This window comes from Molothrus ater, chromosome 1 (genome assembly GCF_012460135.2).
Source record: "Molothrus ater isolate BHLD 08-10-18 breed brown headed cowbird chromosome 1, BPBGC_Mater_1.1, whole genome shotgun sequence".
In the NCBI taxonomy this organism is placed as follows: domain Eukaryota; kingdom Metazoa; phylum Chordata; class Aves; order Passeriformes; family Icteridae; genus Molothrus; species Molothrus ater.
In genome coordinates this window covers 71,022,728-71,047,462 of record NC_050478.2, presented here as the reverse complement: position 1 = coordinate 71,047,462, position 24,735 = coordinate 71,022,728, and the positions used below count along the sequence as shown (strand labels likewise).

The 24,735-nt window shown below is 45.0% G+C and overlaps 1 protein-coding gene across 3 annotated transcripts in view; it reads left to right on the top strand.

The window, feature by feature from the left end:
* Nucleotides 1–21,247, top strand: part of TNFRSF11A (TNF receptor superfamily member 11a) — a 28,067-nt gene extending 6,820 nt beyond the window's left edge. The window contains exons 2-10 of one of the 3 annotated variants that reach the window (XM_054517314.1): nucleotides 5,776–5,857; nucleotides 6,285–6,410; nucleotides 6,944–7,087; nucleotides 8,182–8,275; nucleotides 8,622–8,716; nucleotides 9,594–9,701; nucleotides 11,538–11,587; nucleotides 13,193–14,045; nucleotides 18,119–21,247. In XM_054517314.1, coding sequence (XP_054373289.1) covers nucleotides 5,776–5,857; nucleotides 6,285–6,410; nucleotides 6,944–7,087; nucleotides 8,182–8,275; nucleotides 8,622–8,716; nucleotides 9,594–9,701; nucleotides 11,538–11,587; nucleotides 13,193–14,045; nucleotides 18,119–18,501 — 1,935 coding nt within the window. In that variant the 3' untranslated portion in view covers nucleotides 18,502–21,247. Of the gene's footprint in view, nucleotides 1–5,775; nucleotides 5,858–6,284; nucleotides 6,411–6,943; nucleotides 7,088–8,181; nucleotides 8,276–8,621; nucleotides 8,717–9,593; nucleotides 9,702–11,534; nucleotides 11,588–13,192; nucleotides 14,046–18,118 lie in introns of all 3 variants that reach the window. The other 2 variants (XM_036379131.2, XM_036379132.2) reach the window with 2 other exon arrangements.
* The last annotated feature ends 3,488 nt before the right edge of the window (nucleotides 21,248–24,735 follow it).

Sequence of the window (24,735 nt, the reverse complement as noted above, 5' to 3'; positions counted from 1 at the left end):
ATGAATGGGTGTAGGGTGTAGAGTTACTCATGATGAGTCATTGAGACAGTACCTGGAGTGGGAAGGCTACTAAACTTTCCTTTGGAGCACTGCTCTCGCACCTGTTCAATCTAGAAGAGATTTGCCTCTGCAGGCCTTACCACAAGCACACCTAGGTATTAGCTTTGATAATGCCATTATTCTGCTGCCTTTATTTCTGCTTGTTATGGACTGTTGGTCTTGCTGTCAAGCCTTTTTGTTAAATATTTTTGTTTGGTTAGTGTTGGGGTTCTCAGTCTCTGATTCACCTTCAGAGTATTCTACCTAGTAGCTGTTAGTCTTTGAATTGCTGCCACTGTGGGTGCACGCAGGTTAAAGCATGAGGTTTTGCAGCAAAGTGCAGGCAATGTGCAGGCACTGCTGACTGCCCAGGCAGTGAAAATGTAAGTGTGCCCCTCTGGCTGCGGTGTGGAGATGACTTTGTCTCTGAATGACAAATGTTGTGCACATGATGGCAAGTCCGTGGAAGCAGGCTGGCTGATTCACAGCTTCAGTCAGTCCCTGTTTCAGCCCTGCTGTCTCTCACCCCCATTGTTGTCTCCCCTCTGATCTATCTGATATACCTGAGGTTCCTGTCTGCCTGCCCCCACCCCGCCGTGAGAGCCGTCAGTGTGGCACTTCTCCTTTGCGTAGCTGCTGGCCAGAAATAGCTCTGGTGGGTTTGAGATTGAGGAATGCTCCTTCCCACTGGTGGAGCAGCACCAGTTGCTCAGGTGTTTGCTTTTGGCTGCACGCTGGAACAGAGGGACAAGGGGAATAGGCAGGACAGAACTTCTGCCACCATTTGCCTAAGTCCTGGCCGCACGTTACGGTTTTCTCTTCACCTCTTCATTATTGATTTTATCCCTTACGCTCTTTCTGGCCTCTTGAGGCATTCAGGCTGTAGCAGGGTTTTAAGGACCTATTTTTAAAAGTGAAATAATATTTAGTTTAGCTGTTGCCATTTCCCGGCTCTATTTTACCGGTGGTGGTAGTTCTGTGATGTGGTTTACTGGTCACTGGAAAGTTGACATCACCAAAAGCATTTCATTCACAATCTAAGATTTTTGTGATGAATTACAGGCCTGCAAGCAAATAACTGGAATTGCAAAGCTGTGACTTGGGTACTGCTTTCATTTAATTTTTATCAACAGTGAAGGCTGTCCATGAAGGAACTGTTGCATGCAACGTGATTATGATTAAGTTTTTAACACAGGACTCCTCTTTCCCCTTGTACACCCACAGCTGTAAAATTTTCCAGAGTTGTTACTATTATGTGCCTCAACAGAGTGCCTGGGAGCACCAGCCACAGCAGCACCCATTGAGAACCAGATTCTGTTTTCACTCTTAGATAATTTTTTAGGCAAGCCTCTGAAACTGGCAATGGGCTGAAGAAATCTGGGGTCTGGTTAACTGTACTGCTGACCCAAAACAAGTAGGAGGCTGGAAGGCTGTGGGCACAGCTGGTACCTCTGAGGGGAGAGGCAGTGGCTCATATTTGAAGAAGCAGCAGCAGACGACTGCAGAGGCCCTCTTAACTGTGCTTGCACGGGCTACTTCAGTTCAGGAAAATGCTCAAATCTCACTCCTGTTGACAAAGGCTAATAAGCCCCAAATCCACAGATTTTTTTCAGTTTTGTATCAGGCAAGTCTAAGGACCTCAAAAGCAAGTGGCTTAAATAAACCTGGGCTCCAAAGTATAAAGAAGAAGTGGTGTGGTCCTAGCAAGGCAGGACGGACCAAAGTTGTCTTTCCCATAGGTACTTTGATGCTGTAATAATAAATGGAGGAAAAAATGTGCTTTGCTCAGTGAAATGATGACAGATGACTTGAATACTCTCCAGAAACAACTACACTGGTCAAGAAGGTGTCATCTTAAAAGACAGTTATCTCTTGACGTGTCTCTTTACATCTCAATTTTTGCAAAACTGAGATTATTGCGAATGAGCAATCCTCATTGAGGCCTCAGGTTCCTGTTCAAAAGTGTCACGGGAAAAAGATTGTGGAAACCCCCGACGTTGTTCTTCCAGATTTTTTCTTTTCAAGGAAAGAGGCCCATGCAACTCTATCTTTTCTGAAATGTGAAGAGCGAGAAGAATAGTTTTAGCATCCATGACACACAGCTTCTGCTGCCGTCTGATTGCTCAAGGGCACAAAGAATAAATATTTCGTTAAGCCTGAGGGCAGGAGTCTGAATGCTGCTGGTTCTCCCCTTCAGAAGCACCTGTGTGTGTGTTTTTTTAAGGTGTGAGTAACACAGTGTTGCTTTGTAGTGCTGTCGTTGATGTTCTCCAACCCTAAAAGCACAAGCACACCCTTGCTTAGTATCCTTTTCAACAAATAAGCAAGAAAAAAACTCAAAGCTGAAAAGTCTCCCTGCAGCTCAACACCAAAACACAGTCTTTCTGCAAACCTTGATGTAAGCATGCCTGTTTTTCCACAGAAGTCTATTGTGGTAATCATGTGCTTAAAGGTAAGCAGGTGTTGGTGTGCTTTACCAAACTGGATCTACCAAGCCTGGAGGAGGTTTGTCTTTTTCTCCCTGGCTTCTTCCCCTGTCAGGCATACTTGTTCTGAAGTAATATTGATCAAATGGGAAAGCTTCCTGGTTTTTTAGGAGCTGGTGCAAATCTGGGTGCTTTGCACACTTTCGAAATGACAAATTAAACTTATACAGGATACCTAGAGCTCTCTGAAGCACTTATTTACACAGGGTGGTGGGATTTAATAGTAGCTTCATCAATAGCGAGACCATTAAAGGAATGAGCAGGCTGGGTGTAATCTCATTTAAGCGCTTCAGAGGAAGTTGGCACTTTCTCTCTCTAGATAAGAGCTTGGTGGTGTCCAAATCACTCTGACCCACAGGCCAGCATCCGAGGAGAGGAAGGATGTTCCAGGGGTAACGGAGCAGACTTGGGCCTTGGGAGACTTGGTTTGGTTTCCTGTCACCTCTGTAAAGCCAGATGGCCTCCTGGTACAAGTTCCTCATCTGCAAATGAATTGCACTTCCCTGTCTCAGAAGGACACATTGGCAGGAATGTGCTGGTGATGGTGAAGCATCAGGTCATCACTTGCTGCACAAGTACTTCTCATCCTCCAAAGGAAGTTAATGTACAGTTTGAGACAGACACTGCGTGGCAGTGAGAGACCCTCTGCCTGGCAGAGGGATTAACATGGGATAGCTTCATGTCTAACAGAGCTGTGTTAGCAAAAAGTTTGGATCCCATCATAAGAAAATTCCAGGTTGCTTTGATTTCCCTTCCTGTCCACTCTTGCCCCAGCTTTCATGCTTGGCAGGTCCAACCAGTACATACCAGGGTAGAATCCCTCACCTTCACCTGGGGGTTAGCCCCATGAGAGCCTTGTCTTTGCACCATTGGGCATAAATCAAAAGAGGGAGTATTACAGCTTTATGAATGCCTTGGCTTGTGTGAAAAGGGGAAGGACACAGACACAGAAGAGGCTGCTTATTGACACAGAGCACAGGTTAATGCAGCTGTGACTTATTCCATAACAGTAGCCCTCACTGTGTGGTAAAGCCTGGTGGTATAAAATGATGCCCAACAGGTGGCTGAGCAATCGCCTGCTCCCTTCACCTTGGTTCCAGGGCCCTGCTGCTTTTCCTCAGGCTGAGTTGTGATTCTCAGAAATTACTCCAGACCCTTTAGCTGAATGCTCCTTAGCAGATTTGCATATTCTTCCGCAAAAAGGATGACTTTGCCCTTGTTTGACACTTCAGTAAATTTTTTAGTCTTTTTGTCTAAAGAGGAACTATTAAACAGGGGCAAACGAGGAAGAAGAGGATATTCTGTAACAAAAAGTGAGTGACTGAGACTGCTTTTGGTCTCACCACGATTGTTACCTTTGTGGATGGCTGGGTAGAGAAACAATTGCTCAAGACACTCTTTGTGCTTGGTTCCACATCATCACCTCAGCCCTTTGCTGGCCATCTCGGTGTTTTAGCCTGAAGTGTGTTACAGAAAACGAGCTCTTTCAAGCATAGGGGTCACTGAGCTGTGTCGCTGTTCAGCTGCCAGGCTGGCCCAACTTTCCTTTTCCTAGATTGCCTCATCCCTCAGCAGTGCTACCTGTTATCCTGTGCCCCTCCTTGGAGGTGCTGTGTAAACAGGGAATGCAGTGTTTGTTCCAAAAAGGCATTATCTAATCGCAGGAAAGGTACTGCTAATGAGTGCAAAGAGACAGACAAGGAAACAATGAGACAACACAAGACTAGACTCTTAATTTGACCCGGGCTTGTTGTAATGATAAAAAAAAAGGCTGTAAGTTGTTTATACCCTGCAAAAATACAAGAACTCAAGACCTCTGACTTGTGCTACTTTTTCTGTTCCAGACACAGCTAGTGCAGTTTTGATAAACACAAGTCATGCACCAACCCATGGCTCAAACTGCAAGCCAGAGGGTGGTGTTCTAAAAAAAAAATTCAATCTTTTTTGGTCATCTTAAATATACAAGACCTTTCCCAGCATTAGAAGAGGGCAAGGTGCTTAGGGAAAACTATTTTTAAGGGGTTGCTATTGCTTAAACTAGAAAAGGAGAGAGGAGAAGATGTGAAGACTTGGAGGAAACAAGGGGAGAATGCTAAGTAGAGGAATGGGAAGCAGCACCAGCAGGCATAGGGTTGTCATGTGCTATTAGATGGCAAAAGCTCCCTTTAACCAGCAGAAGAAGCTTTATTGCAGCTTTGTCCAAGTTAATGCAGTTTTCAGGGCTGTATCCAAGAGTGAAGAATTCCGTGCTATGGGCTTGATTTTGAATCACCTTATCTAATTTCAAGATCAACGACTGTGAGGTGTTGGGTTTGCCTTGAGGACTCTGAGATGCCAAAGCAGGGTCAGTGAAGGGCTGGGCACAATGCTCAGCTGGCCAGGATCCCCAGCACAAGCCATGCCATCAAGCCTGGGCTCTGGGTGGGACCGCTGTGTGCACAGGCTGCTGAGAGCTGGCAGGGAATGCAAAGGCCCATGAGGGCCAGAGGCAACTCTACTGCCCACTTTGCAGATGCCCTGTCATGTACCCATTTTAGGTGGGTGAGGGGGAGAGGGGGTGCTTTGTGTAGTTTGTGTTGGTTTTGGTTTGGGTTTTTTGAGACACAAAAAGCTGTTGGATAATTGCATCACCTTTCTGGATGGCTGCCTCAGTTCCATGAGACCACCTCTGCAGGACACAGTGGGAGCCATAAAAAGCTGCAAAATTTAAGCCCAGTATTTTATGGGACTAGCCAAGAGCATTTTGTATCCCAATGGGAAGCTGGGAACTTCTTCTTTTTCAGGAATATAAATCATTCACTTTGCTTGTTTGCTTAATGCTCTGCATTAAAACTGGCAGTTTCCCAGGTCTTGATCTGAGGTAATTTCTGTGGAAGAGACTACAGAGGTATCTCTATGCCTTTTTCTGCCTTTACAATTGTTTTAAAGTCATAGATTTTAAATAAAAGAGTACTGTAAGAAGAGGTTATGTAGCAGGCCAAAAGTTCATGACAAATTGCAAGATGGATTATTTATTTGTCACCTGGCTCTATTAAAAGTCCCTGTGTGTACATCATCAAGTACATACTCTTAGCATGTCTACAAAGCACCTTTGAAATCACAAGTGTTGGGTAAGTTTTATTACCTGGCTGTCCACAGAGATAGAGACAGAAGATCTTCGTTCTCTCTGCCAGTGCTGGGACTGGGTAGGTCTGGAGCTCTCCAAGCGTATTGGTTCTCATCATGTCCTCTCTTTCCTTCCCTGCTCCAGCTGTCACTACAAATCACTCCGCCGTGTGAGAGCGAGCAACACTATGAGTACTTGGGACGGTGCTGCAGGAAGTGTGAGCCAGGTATGTGAGCACTGCCAGGCTGTGAGGCTGAGAGGCTCCTTAGCAGCTGCTCTGAGGGTGAGGCAGCCAGCTCTCCTGGCTGCTGGTGGATTGGCACGTGCCCTGCAGGTGCCTGGTCTCAAGTGCCTTCCTAGAGCAGGAGTGGTCCTGCTGGCCTCAGCAAATGCCACAGCAGCTGTTTTGTTGGGATAGCACTTAACCACTGTGGGAGACAGACAGGAGCTCGATTCTTGTGATCCCAGGCTGCCCACTTCACAGATGTTTCCGTGCCACACTGGATGGGGACCAGATTGACAAACTAAAAAGGTGCAGGAAGAAATGATTGTCCACAGCAGTGTTAGCACCCAGTCTCTTATTTTTCTCTAACCTCCTTAGACAGCTGCTCTACAGCTTCCAGGTGACCTACTTGTTCTTTTCTCAATCACAGGGAAGTATTTGTCTGCTAGATGCACTGCTACTTCGGATAGCGTGTGCCAGCCGTGTGGCCCAAACGAGTATATGGATGTCTGGAATGAAGAAGATAAATGCTTCCTACATAAAATATGTGATCAAGGTGAGCTGTTCATACTGCAGAACCATTTAATCCAAATTAGTGAAGCACAGAGATGGGAAAGTGGATCTAGGGAAGTTGCTGTGTTCAGGTGGCCAGCACCAAAGGCTGAGCTTGCAGAAGAGCCTGGCAGAGAGGGAGGTCCCCAGACAGCAGAGCACCATGACTGCAGTCTCAGTGCTGCTGATAGTGATTATCTTCACCGGGGCCATTCGCCCCTGTAAGCTGATTTTAGAAGTTGTCCTTTTGCCCAGCACACTCTGCATTCACTTCCCCTAATGTGTTTGTCTCACCCTTGCAAATGCTGTGTTTATTTTCTACAAAAGCCACAAGGAAATGTATTGTTTAGAAGTGCAGTGGGTGAGGAGCCCCGTGCTGATCAAGGGTCTCCTGTGCTTCCGGAAAGACACCATTTCCTCTAACATGAATGGTTTTCCATCTGCCATTCAAGCAAAGCAAGTAGGTAGAACGGGAGGTTCAGAAACTTGAGGCTTGTTATCAGAGACATTTTTACTCTCATCTGCTTTCTCTTTTAGGGAAGGCCTTGAGAGAAGTGAACCCAGGGAACAGCACGTTCCAGCGGCAGTGTGCTTGTACGATGGGCTACCACTGGAACGAGGGCTGCGACTGCTGCCAGAGAAATACCATGTGCGCTCCCGGACTCGGAGTCAAGCCTCCTGGTAAGATACAGAAAGGGGATGTACAAAGTGAAATGTCCAGCTCAGGCCTGCTGGATGAGGCCAGCATCGTGTGGGTTGTGACATTAGAGAGGGTCCTTTAGACTCTCAGATGACAACAGAAGATGCATGTCTGAGTTGTCATTACTACTGCATGTAATCCCCCTGGACTATTCACATTTTGAAGGCTCCTGCCTCCGTAGTTTAAATAGTGTCTTGGATCAAGTGACTTCTGCAAGATATCACATGGACATGGCAGTAGTTGCAAGGTGTCCAGTACATTTCTGATGTTTGCTGAGGTGTCTGACCGTGAGTCACTAGGTCATGCGTTGCTCCTGTATTCAGAGAAGCACTCTTTTGGGGGTTGTCTGAGGTCAGATTTGCAGTCTGGTTTTGTGCAATGACTTTGCTTTGCCACTTTTTAATGTTACAAACAAGTTGAAACTGATTAGCACTTTTCAGGTAGCTCATGTATTCTGTTTTGCATGGCTAGTAGTGCAAAGGTCTATTACAGACATTTAATTTAAATCTAAAACCAGATGCAGATGTTTTGTGGGTGGAAAACAGAGAGGTAAGTTCAGAGTGAACACTAGGAACAGCTGCACCAGGCATAAGGAACCCCAGAAAAGCAGCAAATAATAGAGAAATGGAGGAAGAAATGCTTCATGTGTCTGGAGGAGAGTTGCTGTTTTTTCTCCAGCCTAACAAATCCTGATGCAGCATTTTGTTTACTGTGGCTTCATAGAGTGACAATACCAGTCAGTGTCACTGTCTGTGGCACAGCATCATCATGAGGGAATAAATAGAAGGGGAAGGATGTAACAGCTGTGTATTATTTTTCAATAAATAAAACAAATGGCTCCTGATCATTTCTCATTTTGATCACGTAGAGAAGTGCTCAGGTGAGACTTTCTGGGGCTTACATGAGGCTGTGATTGCTGCCCTAATACAACCTAAGACGCCACTCTTTATGAAAGCTTTTAGGAGGATTGAGGGAGGAGAGTGGAGCGGGAGGATGGGAAGCTGTAGTCACCTTCCTCTCACTTGGAAGGAGCCCACAGAAACTCATCTATGACATTTTTCCTTCCTACACACAGTGCAAGAAGACAGGGACACAATGTGCATACCATGTCCCCGAGGCTACTTCTCAAAGGTCTCTTCATCCACTGACGAGTGTAAATCCTGGACCAAGTAAGTCCTTGGGTATTGTAAATGGAGCACACCAGCCAGAAAGCAGGGAGAAGCTTGGGCAAAAGCATTTCTCAGTGGGGTGGTCCAGACTGCCTGTAGAGCACATGGAGCATCAGCATCGGCTGTGCAGTGATGAAGGCATTGTCAGGCTGAAGCTTGAATTCTCCTTAGAGGAGAACAAGAGAGAGCAGTGACAACAGGACTGCTGAGCCAAAAATAAAGTATCTGAGATTCTTAGGGGTGGAGAAATGTCGTGTTTTACAACAGAAAGTACTGCTCTGCATAAGTGTAGGAGGCACAAAAAGCTTCCTTGGGAGAACCTAGCCTCTTTGTCTTTCTTTTTTAGCTGTACAGCTCTAGGAATGGAAGAAATTGTGCCTGGGACTGACAAGTCTGATGCAGTTTGTAAACAACGGAAGATGCCTGAGCCATCAGAAGATGGTTTGTGTCCTCATAGGGGTTGTTGATTGAAAAGTAGCAGGGAGGAGGAGGGAAGTGATTATTAGAGGTTTGGGCTGACTTAAATCCATTCTCATTGTGGGTGACTCTAGGGAAAGCAGCTGTAGACCAAGACAGTGTTCTTGGATGGAAAATCCCATCTTTAAAAATTGTTTCAGGCTTGGTGAATCTAGGCCCTGTGTCCACTATTAAGCTGAGTTTGACACCTCCCACTAAAACTGCGTGGCAGCATTGCTGTTAGAGCCATGTTATACCCATGACTCCATCACATTTACAGCTTGTTCATTTTTATGTGCTTTCCATACACACATTACATGTATAAAGACTAGCAGCTCCTCTCCTTGCTTGATTATAGCAATGGATACAGTCTCAGCCTGATCCCTCTCAGGTATCCCTTCTTGCCCACTGTCCATTTCCTTCTTCAGTGTGGATATGGTGCCAAGGAGGTTGCTTGCCTGACACGCAGTGATCCATCATAACTTGAGATAAAGGACAAATTTCTCCACCTGTATCTCCATGAAATGTGTGTCCTCTGTCCCCTGAGTGAGATCAAGCTTACCCCAGTGGCCTGCTGGCAGCTTGCAAGGGAACATTGAGAGAAGCCTGACCAGACAACATTGCTCTGTAACACCAAGATTCTGGTTTTTATGGAAATGTCTTGGTACCAGGTACCATCAGTGTGGCTGCTTGTCACAGAACTGCATGAGTGCTAGAGTTACTGTTCTTATTATAGAAACTAAAGATCAAATAGAAAGGAAAAACAACCCTCTCCTGTAGAAGAGCAGGTAAAATGAGCAAGGATTCTCTCTCTGCTGAGTGCAGGCTGTGTTGATGGCGCTATCTCTTTTACACCCTGCAGGAACAAACAGGATCTTGTACGTCTTGATTGTCGTCTTGTTTTTTGTGACACTAATTGGCATTGTCGTCTTCATCGTATACTACAAGAAGAAGGGGAAAAAGCTGACAGGTACATCATAACTAATGGTATTCATGGGTGTGACAACTGTGGCTCTCTGTGTGCTCTGATTTCATGGGTAACCAACAGATTAAGAAGCTCAGGAATTACACTGGAAGTTCTGTGCCATCCCTATGTCTGTCCATATACATATGCTTTATCTAGCACAAAGCCAGGCCAAAAATTCCTTTCCTCTAGGCAGGCAGTAATTTACAGTGCATTACACTTGACCCATGGAGTGACCATCCTCAGGGCAGACATGAGTGTGGTTGAAAGGAGGAGGGCTGGTTCTGGGGGCTTTCATAGCAGCCTGGCTGCTCTGCAGCACCTGGAACAGCTAACCCCTTGGCTGAAGGGAAGCAGAGACAGACAGAAGTCCTGTCTTCTTCACCTTACTTTCCCTCCCACCCAAAATCCTGCATCTGGACAGGTTAAAATATGGATTTCAAGACTGATGTGTATTTGAGAACATGATGGAGATGATGTTTTTAGCTGAAGACTGAAGTTCTGATGAGGTATTGAAGAAATACTAGAAGGCGATAGTATGAATAGTTAAAGTAGAAAAATAGAAAAAATTCTAGCCAAAGGCATACTGGATAATGGTGGGATACTGGGTTTATTATTTATAGAATAGAAATACCTTCATATTCCTCCACTCTATGTTAAGCCCCGGGTGTCTTTAGTGAAGGACATACAGAGGTATTGTTCTGTCGGTTCTTAATTTTTTTCCCCTAAACATGGAAAACTTTTTCCATCATTTCCTTTTCCAAGTGCTAGCAATTTATGAAAAGCTTTGGGAGCAGTGGAAAGGAAGACAGAACTCACTTCTTGTAAAGTATATTTCAGCCCATGTTTTAGAAATAGACTGCCTCTGCCACACTAAACATGGGTTGTGCTAAATCTGGAATTTCTGGCATGGGTTGGAGGAAATGGTGACTCTCTTGCAAACCAAATACTTGCGATGCACAGCAGGTTAGGGGGGAATGCAATTTCTTTGGCTTTTTTATTGCCCTGCTGCTCTGCAGTGACAGAGCAGCATTTGCCCCTCATTGCCTTTGCATGGGGAATCCTGCTCACCCGGCCTGGGAGAATTGCAGGCTCAGGAAGAAGCCCTTACTGCTTGTTGTGGGTACTGGTGGTAAATCAACATCAGAGCAACAGAGTCATTGCTGGGAACTGGCTGCACAGCTCATCTCTCTTCAGCCATGCAAAACCATCGTAAACTTCAAATGTGCATGGGGCTTGAGCCCTTCAAAATCTCCTGAATTTATAAACAGGAACCAAGAATTGCTCATTGCTTCAGTTGTTGCTCTAAAGCATGTTGGACTGAAAGGTTTTCTTTGGGAGATACTCCAAAGAAATTGGAATTAATTTCCCCATTAAGCATACTCTGATTAAGTAGAGTATGCTATATTTGAGGCTGCCATCCTGTGGTTTCAGTGGTTTACCCTCTTCTCTCCAGGCTTCTCACTCCTGTCTGGGAAGGGCCTTTGGGCCATCCATGTGACTTCTCTTGAAATAGAGCATTTCTGCTGTGAGCAGGTCGTTGTTGGGCCAGTCATAGCTTGGTGTGACATATGACCAGGAAAGAAACCCCATTTGATGTGGAACACAGTTTAACCATGGTCTATTTTGGGAGTTTGGAAACATTTGTTCCAGAGAAATATATCCCTGTTCCAGTTACAATGAATCCTCAGCTAGACCGATGCTGGGACACTTGAGCAGGCAGTAAAAACAGGCTTGCTGGTTTTATTTAATATGATATTGTGGGTTGTGGGTGTTTAGGTCTGTGGTTAACTTAAGTGCCTGCTATATGTTACAGCTACTCTTTTGTTTTCCCTACAGCAGATCTACAGAACTGGGCTAATGAAGTGTGCAGCCAAATAAAAGGAACAAAGGTAAAGTCAAAGATGGTAGCATTTTCTCTTTGTTTTTTGTTTTCCTCCTGGCATTCCTGACACCCCTTCTGAAGCAGACTCCATGGTGATCTTTGGCTAGAAAACCAATTTTGAGTTCCTCAAAAATTGCTCACGACTTTGGCTTTTTCAGTCTGGTTTTCTGTAAATGTGAGGCATGTGAAATCACCATTCACAAATAGCTTCTGAACCTGCTCTCTGGTTTTAGCCACTTTTAACAGAGATAAAGGTCTTGTGATTATTTAATATTTATGGTGAGAAGGTTAATCATGAACCCACTGGTCACTGAACACCTGAGACTGCCTGGGAGAGAGCCTTTCTAAATCCTTCAGCTGAGTTTGCCCCTTGTCACATACCAGAGTACTCACAGGGAAGAAACTTGGATTTGGGTCATGCCAAAAATGCCAGGCATGCAAGGGATTAAACACAGAGCCATCAGCTAAAGAAACTGTTTGACTTCTTAATTCTAGGGAGGAAGAAATCCTACTTGTGCATTCCAATATGAAAAAAATAAGAGCTTTTGCTCTGGAAGAACACCAGCTCCATGCTTGAAACAGATGGTAGCACTGCTTCAAGTTCATGTGCACAGCCTGCTTAACACTGTGGATGTGGACTGAGGTGTCCCAGATGTCCCTCCACCCCTTCTAGGAGCTGTGATGAGCTTAGCTGTTGAAAGACTCCAATTTCATAGCTTAAAAGAAAAACCAAACATAGAAAAAAACCCACCTTTCTAAGCAGGCAGTTCCTCTTTTGTCTAATAAGTCTTCATGCAACCTCCTGTCTTGGCAGCTGCTCAGGTCCTCTGGGACAGAGGAGTGAATCAACAGCAATTAGTGGCTGGCAGCACTTACACTCTTTTCTATCCTGGAAGATCTGAACAGATGCTAGAAATTAAAGGTATCAGTTCCCAAACACCCTTAAAGCACAACTTGTACAAACTGAAGAAAACCCCTGAAGTATTTCCCAACCTTTTTTCTTGGAGCTGCTACCAAAATGTAGCTTTACTTTGTCATTTACTGTGACAACAGGATGTCATGGGCCTTTGCATTTTTTTGTCCTAACCTTTCAGGTTTATACAACCTTGCTTGTCTTTTCTTCTCGCTCGTCTCAGAACTTCTGAATCAACCCAGGTTCTTTCTTCAGTCATTGCTGACATTAAAAATTCAGCCTCCAGTAAGGCCTTCACAGACCAATAGCCCTTCAGACACATGGAAGTGTTTCCAAAACCTAATAAGCAGTGGGTCTTACTAATTGTCCATAAGGAACAGCAGAATCCAGCAACTCTTCTAAGTTTATTAACTTTTCTTGAGTGGCCTCGAAGAAAAAGCTAGAAATAGTTGTTTCACAAGATGGAATGTTATTGCTCCCCAGGCCACCAGATTCCATTCTCAGCACCTGCTGAGCCCAGCATCACCAGTCATGGTTTCACAGCAGAGTAGAATTGCACATCAAGACTCAAATATAGCAGCACTGCTCAACCTCAGCAGCTACACACAGAGGAAGGATCTGCCTTTTCCTTCTTTGTCTAAAAAATAATTCCATATAGATCTATTTGTTAAAGACATTTTTACTTTTAATTTCTTTCAGGACCTCCCCAGAGATGCACTTGTTACTGTGAACATCACAAATGCTCCTGTCCCCCAGACTGCTGAAGGCACATGTCTCCTGGTCCCCTCGGGCTCTCCTGTCCCTGGAAAATCATGCTGCACCTCTGGTCACACTCCTTGCAGGAATGAGGGCCCCAGCACAGAGCCTTGTGAGGCAGGAGAGTTTTCCGTAGTAACCGAGACTGATGATTACCAGTTCCCACCAGTTCCCACGGAAGACGAGTACATGGATAAGGACCTCAATAACACTGATTATTTATCTTTACTAAGTCAGACTGCAAGTAAAACTGTGTCATCATTTTCAGAACCAATGGAGGCAGGGGAGAATGACAGCTTGAACCAGTACTTTTCAGGTATTGGGAGCACAGAGGACGTATCAGTCTCTCCAGGCTTTCACCCTCCCTCCAACACAGATGGCACACACATTGCCACAGACCAGCTTCTACAGAAATCTTGCCAACATGCCCACAGTTGCCCGAAGGAAACAGGCAACAAAGACACAGATCATTTTGCAACAAACTGTGACTCAGAGAAGATCTGTGTGAGGTGTGGCATTTTGTACAGAGAATCTCCCCAAAAGTGTTACAAACCCTGTTGTGCTGCGGCTGACAGCATCTCCACCTCCCCAGAAAGTGGTTCCTGTGCCCAGTGCACCTGCGGTTTGAATTTTTTCTCTGCTGGTCAGAGCACTCTAGCAAACAATCTTGGTATGGAAGATGCACCTTCAGATAGTACCAATGTGAAGTACCAGAACACAAACAGAAGCACTTCAGGGACACAGAGCAGCACTTCAGGGATAAACTGCAGCACTTCAGACCTCCCTCCAGCATCTGGTAAGCCCATTAGGCTTCACCCATACACAGCTGTATAGGATTGTCCTCTTTGCTAGCTCAGTAGTATTCGGAGAATCTGATTTAGCAGAAGAAAATTATTCTTTTTCACTAAATTGCCCTGAAGCTAGTACGAAAAAAATTCTGAAACTGTAAGGCTGTTTGGTTTGTATTGAATTCTGCAAGAAGAATGAGCCCAGCAGGGGACCATTGTCCCACCCTGATCTAACCAGCAATGCAGAACCCACCTTCTGGCTGTCACTGCAGAGGCCAGGCAGTTCTGTTAGCAGAACACAATGTAGGGACCTAGCAGTTGAGCTAAGGAAGGATGCATAGTGCTCAGGCAGATGCTTTTCATTCACCAGTGTGCACACATATTTTTGCCATTAGATTTAAGTCCAGTTACATTTATACAGTGATCAGTGAAACTCCAGCTGGAGCTGTAAGCTGGTGGCTGTGACTGGATCTAAGAGATTATCTACAATTTTCTGCTTATGGCTCTTCTCTTGTTTTTATTTGCTGGGATATAAGTGTTCACATAAAATGGTTTCATACAGACACTGTTTCTCCATATACATATGCTTTGTTCCCTAAACAACTCTGAAACACTGATTACTTTACTAATTGTCTGCCAATTTATTAATTGAGTTAATATAGTAAAATTGTCAAATGAAAGGGAAGAAAAGCACTGAAGCAAAACCAGCAGAAGGGAAGTTACACGTCTTCTCTGAATGCAACCTTCCTTCCCCGGACATTTTTTCAGCACAAAAGTCTGCAATCTGCCTGTCATATGTTATTAGTCATTTTAGATTATAATCTCATAAAGTTGGATGGTCTATTTTTATTTATATCAGTGCACTGCCAAGCATAATGAGACCTTAGTGTTGAGTGGGACATCCAAGTATTACTGTAATACCCACAGCAGTTGTAAGCTGTTGGCCTTCCTTAAAACCATGTCGTGCCTTAAAATTTCTTACAGAGACATTCTTGTCAGTCTGCCAAAGCCCCAAAACAACACACTTGAAGGCCCTTCCTCTCTCAACATGCATTCCATATGGGAATCTGAAAGTGTGTAGCATTCATCTTCTGAAGAGCAGAGACTTTCTGGGCTTCAGTTTCCTGAAATCTTGACGCAGTTTCACTCTCTGGTCTATACAAAATGCAGCAGGAGTAAAGAGAACACAGATTATCTTTTTTGTTATTGTTGGATTCTTGAGGTGCAACTGAAAGACAAGTTATATTTGGTACTGCTTTTCTTTCTAAATATGATGCAAAGAGAAGAGAAATATTAAGGAACAAGAGGGCAAATGGGAGAGCTTGGATATAAGCGCTGTGCTAGCAAGTGCCATCTTAGATCTGCAGCACAACTCTTTATATGGGATTTTAATTGTGTCTGTGCCTTTGGATATGTACATGCTATAGTGCCATCTGGTGAAACCTGAGCACAGATACCGGGTTCCTAATTTGCCAGCTTTTTGCATGATTACAGGAAGATACTGACAGAGCTGTGGGCAGTATCAGAGCGTGGGTTAGTTATCTGTGGGTAACCTGGCTTGTTGGCAGAGTAATTTTTCTGCCCACAGAATGGCCATGCTCTCCTGGCAGGGCCTGGTTGCATGAGGACCGAGACAGGGCTTAGCCACAGGTTCTGCACTGAAGCAGCCCAGGCATGCCAGGGCTGCACGTGTGGGTGATCAGCATCTGTCATTTTGCTAGGCATTGTGAAATGCCCAGATGGACTAAGTGTGCATGTAAAATAAGTTTCTGTAAAGCTTTTCAAAGCAACTGGAGCCACCAGGCTTTGCACACAGTTATCCTAAAACAGAATGGTACAAAAAAGGGTGGGTGAAAAATGGGAAGAAAAAGATCATGGTAAATTCCATGAAGTTTTGGTCTTAGTTCACTAACACTCAAAGTGACAACAGAACTGGTAAACTCTGTGCCTCCTGTGAAACAATCCTAGAGGACCAAAGTGGACCTCTGGACAGGTGCCCCTTCCAAGACTCACCACAGGAGATGGAGGTAAGACTTCAAGCAGTCCTTCAAAGCCGCTCACAAGTTCTTCTCACAAGCCTGGAGGCAGTCAGAACATGAAGGATCAGTTCAGGCCCACCTCAAATCTTGTGCAGGGCTACAGCGTAACACGAGTGCAGGAAAACTTAGCTGACTCATAACTGGGACTGGTTTTGCAAAGCCTTTCACTTCCAGATCCCAAACCAGCCTGGTTTGGCAGTGACAAACAGTTCTCACCATCGAGAGGCCATTAAATGTCTCAGAGAAAATTATTTGCCTGCCTTGTTCCAGTTCTTAGTGGACAATTACCGCAAAAATTAATCTGTCTTTGTTATTAATATCAAATAGTCTGAAGAGATCAAAAGGCTGAAACACTGCAGAGAACAATGCCTTCATTCTGAATGTGTCCTTTATAATTTTCAGGTTGGAAGCACTTCTCTTGCACAGTGTAGGAAGCTCTTGTGTCCATTTTCTGTGTTTTCAGGCCTTAAATATCCTTTTGTTTCAGCATGTTTGCCAGCCACATTTAGCTAAACATTAAAAATGTGTTTATCTGCCTTTTTTTTTCCCCTCCCACTGTCACATGTATTTCTAAATTTTTGATCTTGTGCTGAGCACTGGTAACTTTATTCACAGCACCTTTTGCAAGTGACAGGGAATCTGTTTCAAGACAAACAGTTATTTTTGTACTGCCATTATGCCCAAGACTTTTATTCATGGCAAACAGCCACACTGAATCAAACACAGGGAAAACACAATTTTTCCCAGCAGGGAAAAACTCCTGCAGAGAAAACTCTTATGGACATCTCATGTTAATCAACAGCACGTGGGGAGAAAGCAAAGAGCTAGCCATGCAGTGGTTTAGGTGAAATAAATAAGATTGCTTAGGGGGAGCCTATTGGAGAGACACTTGAGTGCTGCCCAGACTCAACTCTGAGCAGGCACACATCCTGACTCCACACAGCTGGAGACCAGTGCCCAGTGCTGGTGTACAAACAGCACCTGTGGCCACTGGAAAAACAGCATTTCTCTGGGCTGGGCTGTGTTTATCTGCAAGGAAAATGGGAATGTCTCGGGTGCAAGTAATGATGAAGTGAAGCACAGCAGGAAAAACATTTCTTAGAAAGGGTGTTGACAGGCTAGGAAATTTTTGTTGGTTTCTTCAGTTTATTTCATTTTCAAACTTCAGCAAGCTTGTTAGTTTGATGTTGGAAGTTTGTTCTCAGTTACTTTCTTTCTGCTCTGAGGAAAGTTTATTAATTCCCAGAACCTGGTCCTGCTGTCACTTAGGTCAGCAGCCCAGTCCTTGAATAGCAGAAAGATTGCATTTGTAGTGAAAAATCTCTAACCTCAGGCAGACTGACTGAAACCATAACTCTGTTAAGTTGCTATAATATAGAGTCTGTCTCTTCAATGGCATCAGTCTATATCCAGCTAAATCCGTGCAGAGGCTAGATGGGTGCCAGAGTGTACATACCTGGAGGATCTGGACTATATAACATAATTGTATAAGCTCTGTGGCTTTTGGACACTATGTGACTGTGTGATCTGATGTTAAGTCTTTCAGTATTTATTCAGTAAGCCTGCTACCTAACCCAAATGGTAGGATCGATTGGGGGTTTATTGCCTCTTTGGTTAACAGTGTGATTTCTGGGACTCTAGGAAAAAAATAAATCTCATAATCAGAAATAATTAGCATTTCCTCACAAATGCAGGCAGAGGCAGATTGGACACAGCTTTGTGCATCAGACAGCACGGGGGACACAAGATCATCACCTTCTCTCTGGCTTCCCAGATCACAGCTCAGAGGGAAAATGTTTCCAACCCTTCCAGACATGCTCCTTGCATATGACAGACTTTGTCCTGAGGAGATGAAAATGGAAATAATGAAAAGGTCCAGTGGAAGGCATTGATTATAGGAGCATCCTCATGTCACGGGGGAAAAAATAATGGAACAAGAACAAAGCCACCACAGCAGATTAAGTTCACTACACTAAGCATCCACCTTGTGAGGGGAAGATATTAATCATGTGTGTCTTCTTTTGTCTCCTGTCCTTCCTCAGGAAATGTGACTGGAAACAGTAACTCCACCTTTATTTCAAGTGGACAAGTAATGAATTTCAAGGGCGACATCATTGTTGTCTACCTTAGCCAGAACTCTCAGGAGGGGACAGCGGCTTCCTCAGGGCTGAGCGAGGAGAACGTGGGCAGCCCCGTGCAGGAGGAGAACCTCAGCCGCTGCGAGACCTTCGCCGGCAATGCCCAGCACTACAAGGAGAAGTGTGCGGAGCTGCAGGGCGCCTGCCCGGCCCCGGGGAGCGGGGGGCCACGGTGGCCTGGTGGAGCCCTGGCCCAGGAGTGGGGCCCCTCCTGCGGTGGACAAGCCTCCCAGCCTGTGCAGGAGGAGGGGAAGCTGGGACACTTCTCGGAGAAGGTGTTGAACTGAGGGGACACGGTGTCCTTGCTGCGGGCCAGGGCACCGGCACACAGCCCCCGACGGGTGTGGGGCTGCTGCCGTGCTGCCAAAATCCTGGGTGTCACAACACACTGGGAGACTGTTGCTGCCCCTGGTGTCTCCTGGGAAATTTTACAGCTGGAAGGACCCTCATGGCACACATGTTGGTGGTGGTGGTGGTGCTCTGGGTGGAGGCCGATGAGGATGGGCGTGAAGCCAGGCACGCTGCCCCAGCTGCAGAAGCAGCAGCAGGGCTTTCTCCTCTCCCCTACAGGGAGATGGGCTTCCTGCCTGCCCCCCATTCCCTGCCACCTCTCCCTGGCAAGTGGCAGAAGGGAGCTGAGATCCATCGACCTGGGGACTCTGTGAGGAGGAGAGCACTGCTGGCCAGGTGGGCAGGATGCTCCTGGAGAGGGGACAGTGTGGCCAAGGACCGGACTCATGGGGCCCCTGAGCTGTGCCTCAGGGTTTCTTTTTTGCAAGTAAGCTGTACCCATTTTGCTGGGTCTTGGAGGTAGAAGGAAGCCATGGTGCTGCTGCAGCCTTTGCCTCCCTGTGGTGATGTGGCAGGTGGCATCATCCCTTTCCATCTTTCCCCAAGGAAGCAGACACTCCAGTCCCAAATCAGCACCAGAGTCAAAGTCCTGGGCTGCCCCTTATTGACTTGTGGGTATAAATAAGTGTGTGTAGTGCTGCCACAAGAGGATGATAACATGCAAAATACAGCTGATAAGCCTTAAAAGCATATCAGACTAATTTTGAGCAAAGAGCATTTATAGTGACCCTGTTTCACCTCTGCCTTGTTGCACCTCTCCAGAGGAGTTCAAACCTCTGGAGATGAGAGTGATGTGTGCCTGGTACATGGCTGCAGGAATAACATCACTATAATTTAAGACAAAGAGCTGCTAGCAGAAAGAGATAAAGGAAAAAGGGTCTGTGACAACCAGCTGTGGATGTTTCCAGGAGTTACAAAGATGGAGAATTCGGTCAGGGTCAAACACCTGTTCTTTTACCTGCCCAAACAATTTTGTCATTCCCTTTGCTATTTTCATTAATAGGCAAAGATTTACTTAGGTAGCATGAAGCTATTTCCAGAACTTGGCCTGTGTGAGCTGAAGTTCAGAGTGTAGCTTCTGTCGAACTGACAGCTGATGAGCAATGGGACCAAAGGTTTGGCATTTAAGAATAATAGTAGTTGTATTTAGAAGAGAATCTTGGCTACTCGGCTGGCTTTGGTTCATGTCCAGTATCCTGCAGCCTTCTCCAGCAGCCACTGTGGAGAGAAAGATGAAGGGAGTAGAGTCTCAAGGAACTCCCAAAAGAAAAAGAAACATTTTTAATGATTTCCTGACAAGGGATAATTTTCTGACATTCTCCTGCGGGTGTAAGTGCTGCAGGCATCTATCTGCAGCTGGAGCCCTCAGGAGGGCAAGTGCTCTGTTTCCTGCCAGACAGCAAAGGGGTCTCTTACCTAGTGTATCTTTGGCTTCCCTGTTGGAAAAGGTCTCTGCTTGGGAGGGCTTCTTCCCGGGAAGGTTTTAAAGTTGAGGGGTTCACTGCATAGCTGCTGTTTGCAGTAGTACTGCTCTGTGGGGAAAGAGTACCTACAAAGCTGATGAGGTGATCACTGTGTCACAAAGAGCTTCTCATGCATAAAACAAAACGATGACCTTAGCCACCTTCACCTCTCAGGAGAATACTTCTGCATTGTTTATATATCTGGGATGTAAAGTTCAGTACAAATGTGCAAGACTCTCTCTTGAGTGACTGGCAAAAAGGGCAAATGAGCAGCCAGTCTCACTTCCACCTCTCTGTGGCCTTCAAAAAACTAGATCACCCTAGCCTAGACTCAGACAGACAGGTAGAGTGTCCCATTCAGTGATGGCCAAAGCTACCTCTGCCTCTCTGAAGGTGTGTGACTGAGGCTCTTTTGTCTGTGGGATTCTTTTGTCTTTCCTGCTGGATCTTTTACAACCTCTTTCTAGTGTCTTCTGGAATAGTTCTGTATCCCCTTGGCACCGGTACAATAGGGACAAGGAAGCAGAACCACCATCACCTTCAGGAAAGGTGGTATAAATATTTTCCCGCTTCATCTTAATTTTTTCAGTTGCTTTTTTCTGGAAAGCATTCTGCAAGACATCAGTCCTGCTGGAAAACATGCAACCAGCCCCATTTACAGGGCAGGCAGGACTGAATTCTTGCCCTCATCTCTGGGTAAATTACCCAGGTCTGTCTTTTTCTGCAGCTTCTTTCTTCCCTTGGTTTGTAAATGCCACCAGAGAGCAGGCTCAAAATCCTGGTTTGAAGGGAGGTAATGAGAATTTATTATGTGTCCTCAATGAGGACACATTTTTCACTTGCAGAATTTCAGGTTCCTACTGAGCAAGGACTGAAACTAGGATCATCAGCAAGCATGAAGAAATGAGTCCCATATGGGAAACATGATGCACCAACAGACCCAGTTCTTTTTCTTCCTCCAGAGTCTATTCCAAAGTGAAAAAACAGTATCACAGCCATTAGCATGCTGCATGTTCCCTGGGTCTCTGCCTGACTCCTTAGACAAGGATCCCAAAGGGACTTCTTTATCCTCATGATTTCATTTGGCATCAGCTTGGAGCTGGGAGTGGTTTTTAGCATCTGTTTGTACAACAGGGACCTGTGCATTGGGCACTAATTTGGAGGCTTCTGGCTGCTATTGTAATACACATAATTAATGATAATAAAAATCTGAAATATCTATTTGAGAAAAGGTGAAGGTTTTATTTGAATAAAGAGGGAAAATGAAATACATTATTATATGCCTCTGCCTGTTTAAAGAAAAAGAAAAAAGAGCAAAATGTGAGCATAATCACATTCCTAGTTAGGCTTTTGTAACATTTTCTGTATGTTGAATTGTTTTAACAAGAAGTGCTTACCTTCCACAGTGCATTCTGCAATGCATATTCTGCACCTGCACTGAGCCTGATAGGAGCTCTCATAGACCTGGTGTGATAATGCTTTACTGCTGAGAACTAGGCACTGATTCCAACTCATTCCTGAAGTTTCCTCCTGCTCAGCATGCATTTTTACAAGTCTTTTAGTTTTAGGCATCGCATGAATTATCCTTGGTGAATATACTAGATGTTCTAGAAAGTCAGCCACTTTCAAACCTAGCAGGACAGGAGTAATTCTGCATATAGCCATGGGAAAACAAGGACACTGGAGCAGCCCTTCTTATTCCCATGGAACACAATATGGAATTGAAGATCAATGTAGACAGTAGTGGCTGTTAATCTATGTACTTTGCTATATGTTCACACAGAGACTGGAATTTACTCTGCAAGGCTTACAGCATACCTGGAAGTAGCACCACTAAAATGCCATTTCTACTTGTCCATTCAGGTTTCCTCCTTTTTATCATGTTGACGGTATCTGAGCAATTACACCCCTGTGTCTGTCATAAAACAGAACCCCGCTGAAAGATGTCTTTGTGCTGATCAGGTATTTAATAGTGCTCTCATTTTATCAGATACCTACATGCACATTAGGCAGCAGTGCTCCTGTAAAAATAATCTACCATGACTGAAGAATTCACTTCTGCAGCACCTGGGCAGACCCCAGCATATACCCCTGTTTCCCATTGTTTTCTCTTTGATTGTGTGGTTGTTTGGTTTTTCCTTCTGCCAGGCATCCAAGTTGGTTGTGGCCTCCAAGATGATTGTGTTGTCTCTGCATTGAGTGTTGCTCCAGTCTTGCCCTCAGGCCCTCCAGCTGACTGTCACATCTGTTGTGTTGTAAAATGTGAGCATTTGTAAGCATGAACTTTGTGAAAAAGTGCTTTATTACAATTCTCTTTGGCTTTTGAACAAGGCAATGACCGCATAACATTAAGGAACCCTGTTGCGGTAGGTGAGGATGCCAGAGTGTCCAGTCGATGTGTTTTAACACTGCTTTTTTATTTCTTCTTCTTCTTCTGGCTAGTTGGTTTATGGTTTCTTTGTTTTGGCTGAGGATTACCACAGCTCTTCTGGTTAATTTCTCAGCCTGCCTTACCACTTGGCCTATCCCTGGGCGTTGCACCAGTTTTTACGTGCATCAAAGTTGGCAGGTCTGTTCCATCATGTTTCTATTGGTGGTCTCACATTTCTGTACAATATATGCAGATGGCCATACATGAAATTGCTCCTATTTAAGCTTCACAGGAAACTGTTAGAAAGGTTTCCAAGGAGAGCAAAGGAGCTCAGGAGTGTCTGAGACCAGCTGTACAAATGGGACATACACAAGTCAATGAGACTTGACAGAATGCATCCAAAGCTGCTGGGAGGGCTTGCCAGCATCATTGCAGAGGCACACTGCAACATCTTTGACAGGTCGTGGAGTCTGGGGGAAGTCACAGCTGACTGGAAAAGGGCAAATATTACACCCATCTACAAAAGCAGAAAAAAAAAGGGATTTGGGAAATTACAGATGAGTCACCCTCACTTGAGTACCTTGAAAAATTATGGAGTGTGCTCTCCTAGAAGCTATTTCTGGGCATGAAGAAGAAGAAGGCAACTGGGAGAAGCCAACACATACCTTAGCTAACTCGGCCTTTTCCCACTGTCAGCAGTTTGTTACTTGCTTCCTCATTGATTCCATAGAGACTTGGAAGCATGACCTTCCTCATGAAGATCTAGGCAAAGAAGGCATAAAGAAAATCTTCAGTTCTCCCTCTGGCATTTGTAATTAACTGGCCGACCTCACTCAACAGTGGACCTACCTGTTCCTTGTCCTGCTTGCTAACACACAATACAGCCTGTATTTTCTTGCTATTCTTGACATCTTTTGCCAGCTCAGGCTAGGGCTGGGCTTTAACCTTTCCCTCTGCGTCTCTGCATGCCTGAGTGATATTTCTATATTCTGCTTTGGAAGCCTGTTCCTTTTTTTCATCACTTTCATGTTCCTTGTTTTTGCATCTGAGCTCTTTCAGTATCTCACTGTTTAACCAGGCTGGGTTCTTGCTGTGCCTGCTTAGGTGGATGGGCTGCTCTTGTGCATGGAGAATACTGTCTGAGTGTCTCCCAATGCTCCTGAACACCTTTGGCTTCCAAGGCAGACTTCACAGATAGCTCCTGACAGCTCCCTGAGCAAGATGAACTCTGCTCTTATGAAGGTCTGGGGTTTTACTCTGCTACTCACCTTCTTCACATTCCTTAGGATAATCTCACCAATGCAGCCAAGGCTGCCACTGCCAGTCTTCAATTGTTTGAAGAAGATTTTATCTGTTTCCACATCAGGTCTTCCATAGCAAACACCTACCACAAGCACTTCCTTGATGGTGACTCCTCTGATTTTGACCCAAAGACTCCCAGCTGATCTGTCCTCTTGCCCATTTCGTCAAATCACTCTTTTATGTAGAGTATAATCCCTCCTCCTCTTCCACCTTTTCTATTTTCCATCAAAAGCTTGGAAGCTGTTGCTTTTTTTTTTTTCTAATAGAGCTGTTTCCTTAGCTGATGAGAAAAACCTCTCACCAAGTTCCCCACTGTTGTGCTTTTGTCTGGTTATAGGTCAATAAACTTCATCTCATGCCTGGGAATGGGCCTTCAAATCTCCCACCTGTAAGAAGGGGAGGATGAGAGGCAGGAGCTGGAGCTGGTGTGAGGAGCAGAGACTGAAAGATCCCTCTCCCCACTGCCCTGTAGAGATGTGGGGAGAAGAACTTGCTGCTGCTGGAAATGGCAGCGTGGCCAGCAGCATCCTGGAGGCTTTGTCATTCCTGGTGTCCAGTACCAGGTGTTATCCCATGAGACCTCAGTCTCCTCTGTCCTGCAGGAGAAGAAGCAGCTGGCAACTCATCCAGAGTTTCCATTGGATGAAATCAGGCCTATGTGTGTCTCTCTCAAATAAAATCAGTGAATACAAAATGAACTGAAATTTGCCATAAGCAGCACATGAGGACAAACCATTTCAAATGCAGAAACCACTGCATCAATAGGCTGTTCCTATTGATCATCTCTGGATTATAAAGGAAGGCTATTTATACAACGTCTCAATTATTTGAAGCACCTCAAATGAGTATCTGGAAGGTGGTTTTTAGCATGCAGGCCTGCCACTATGGTTCTCAATTACATATCCTTAGGAAGCAGCTTACTTTCTTAATTCTCTCTGATTTTGTTCAGCTCTAACATTCATTTATCTCCCTTTTAGTGTTGTAGGAAACACTCAAGCACAAAAGTTCTTGCTCCCTGTGGGAAATACAAAACA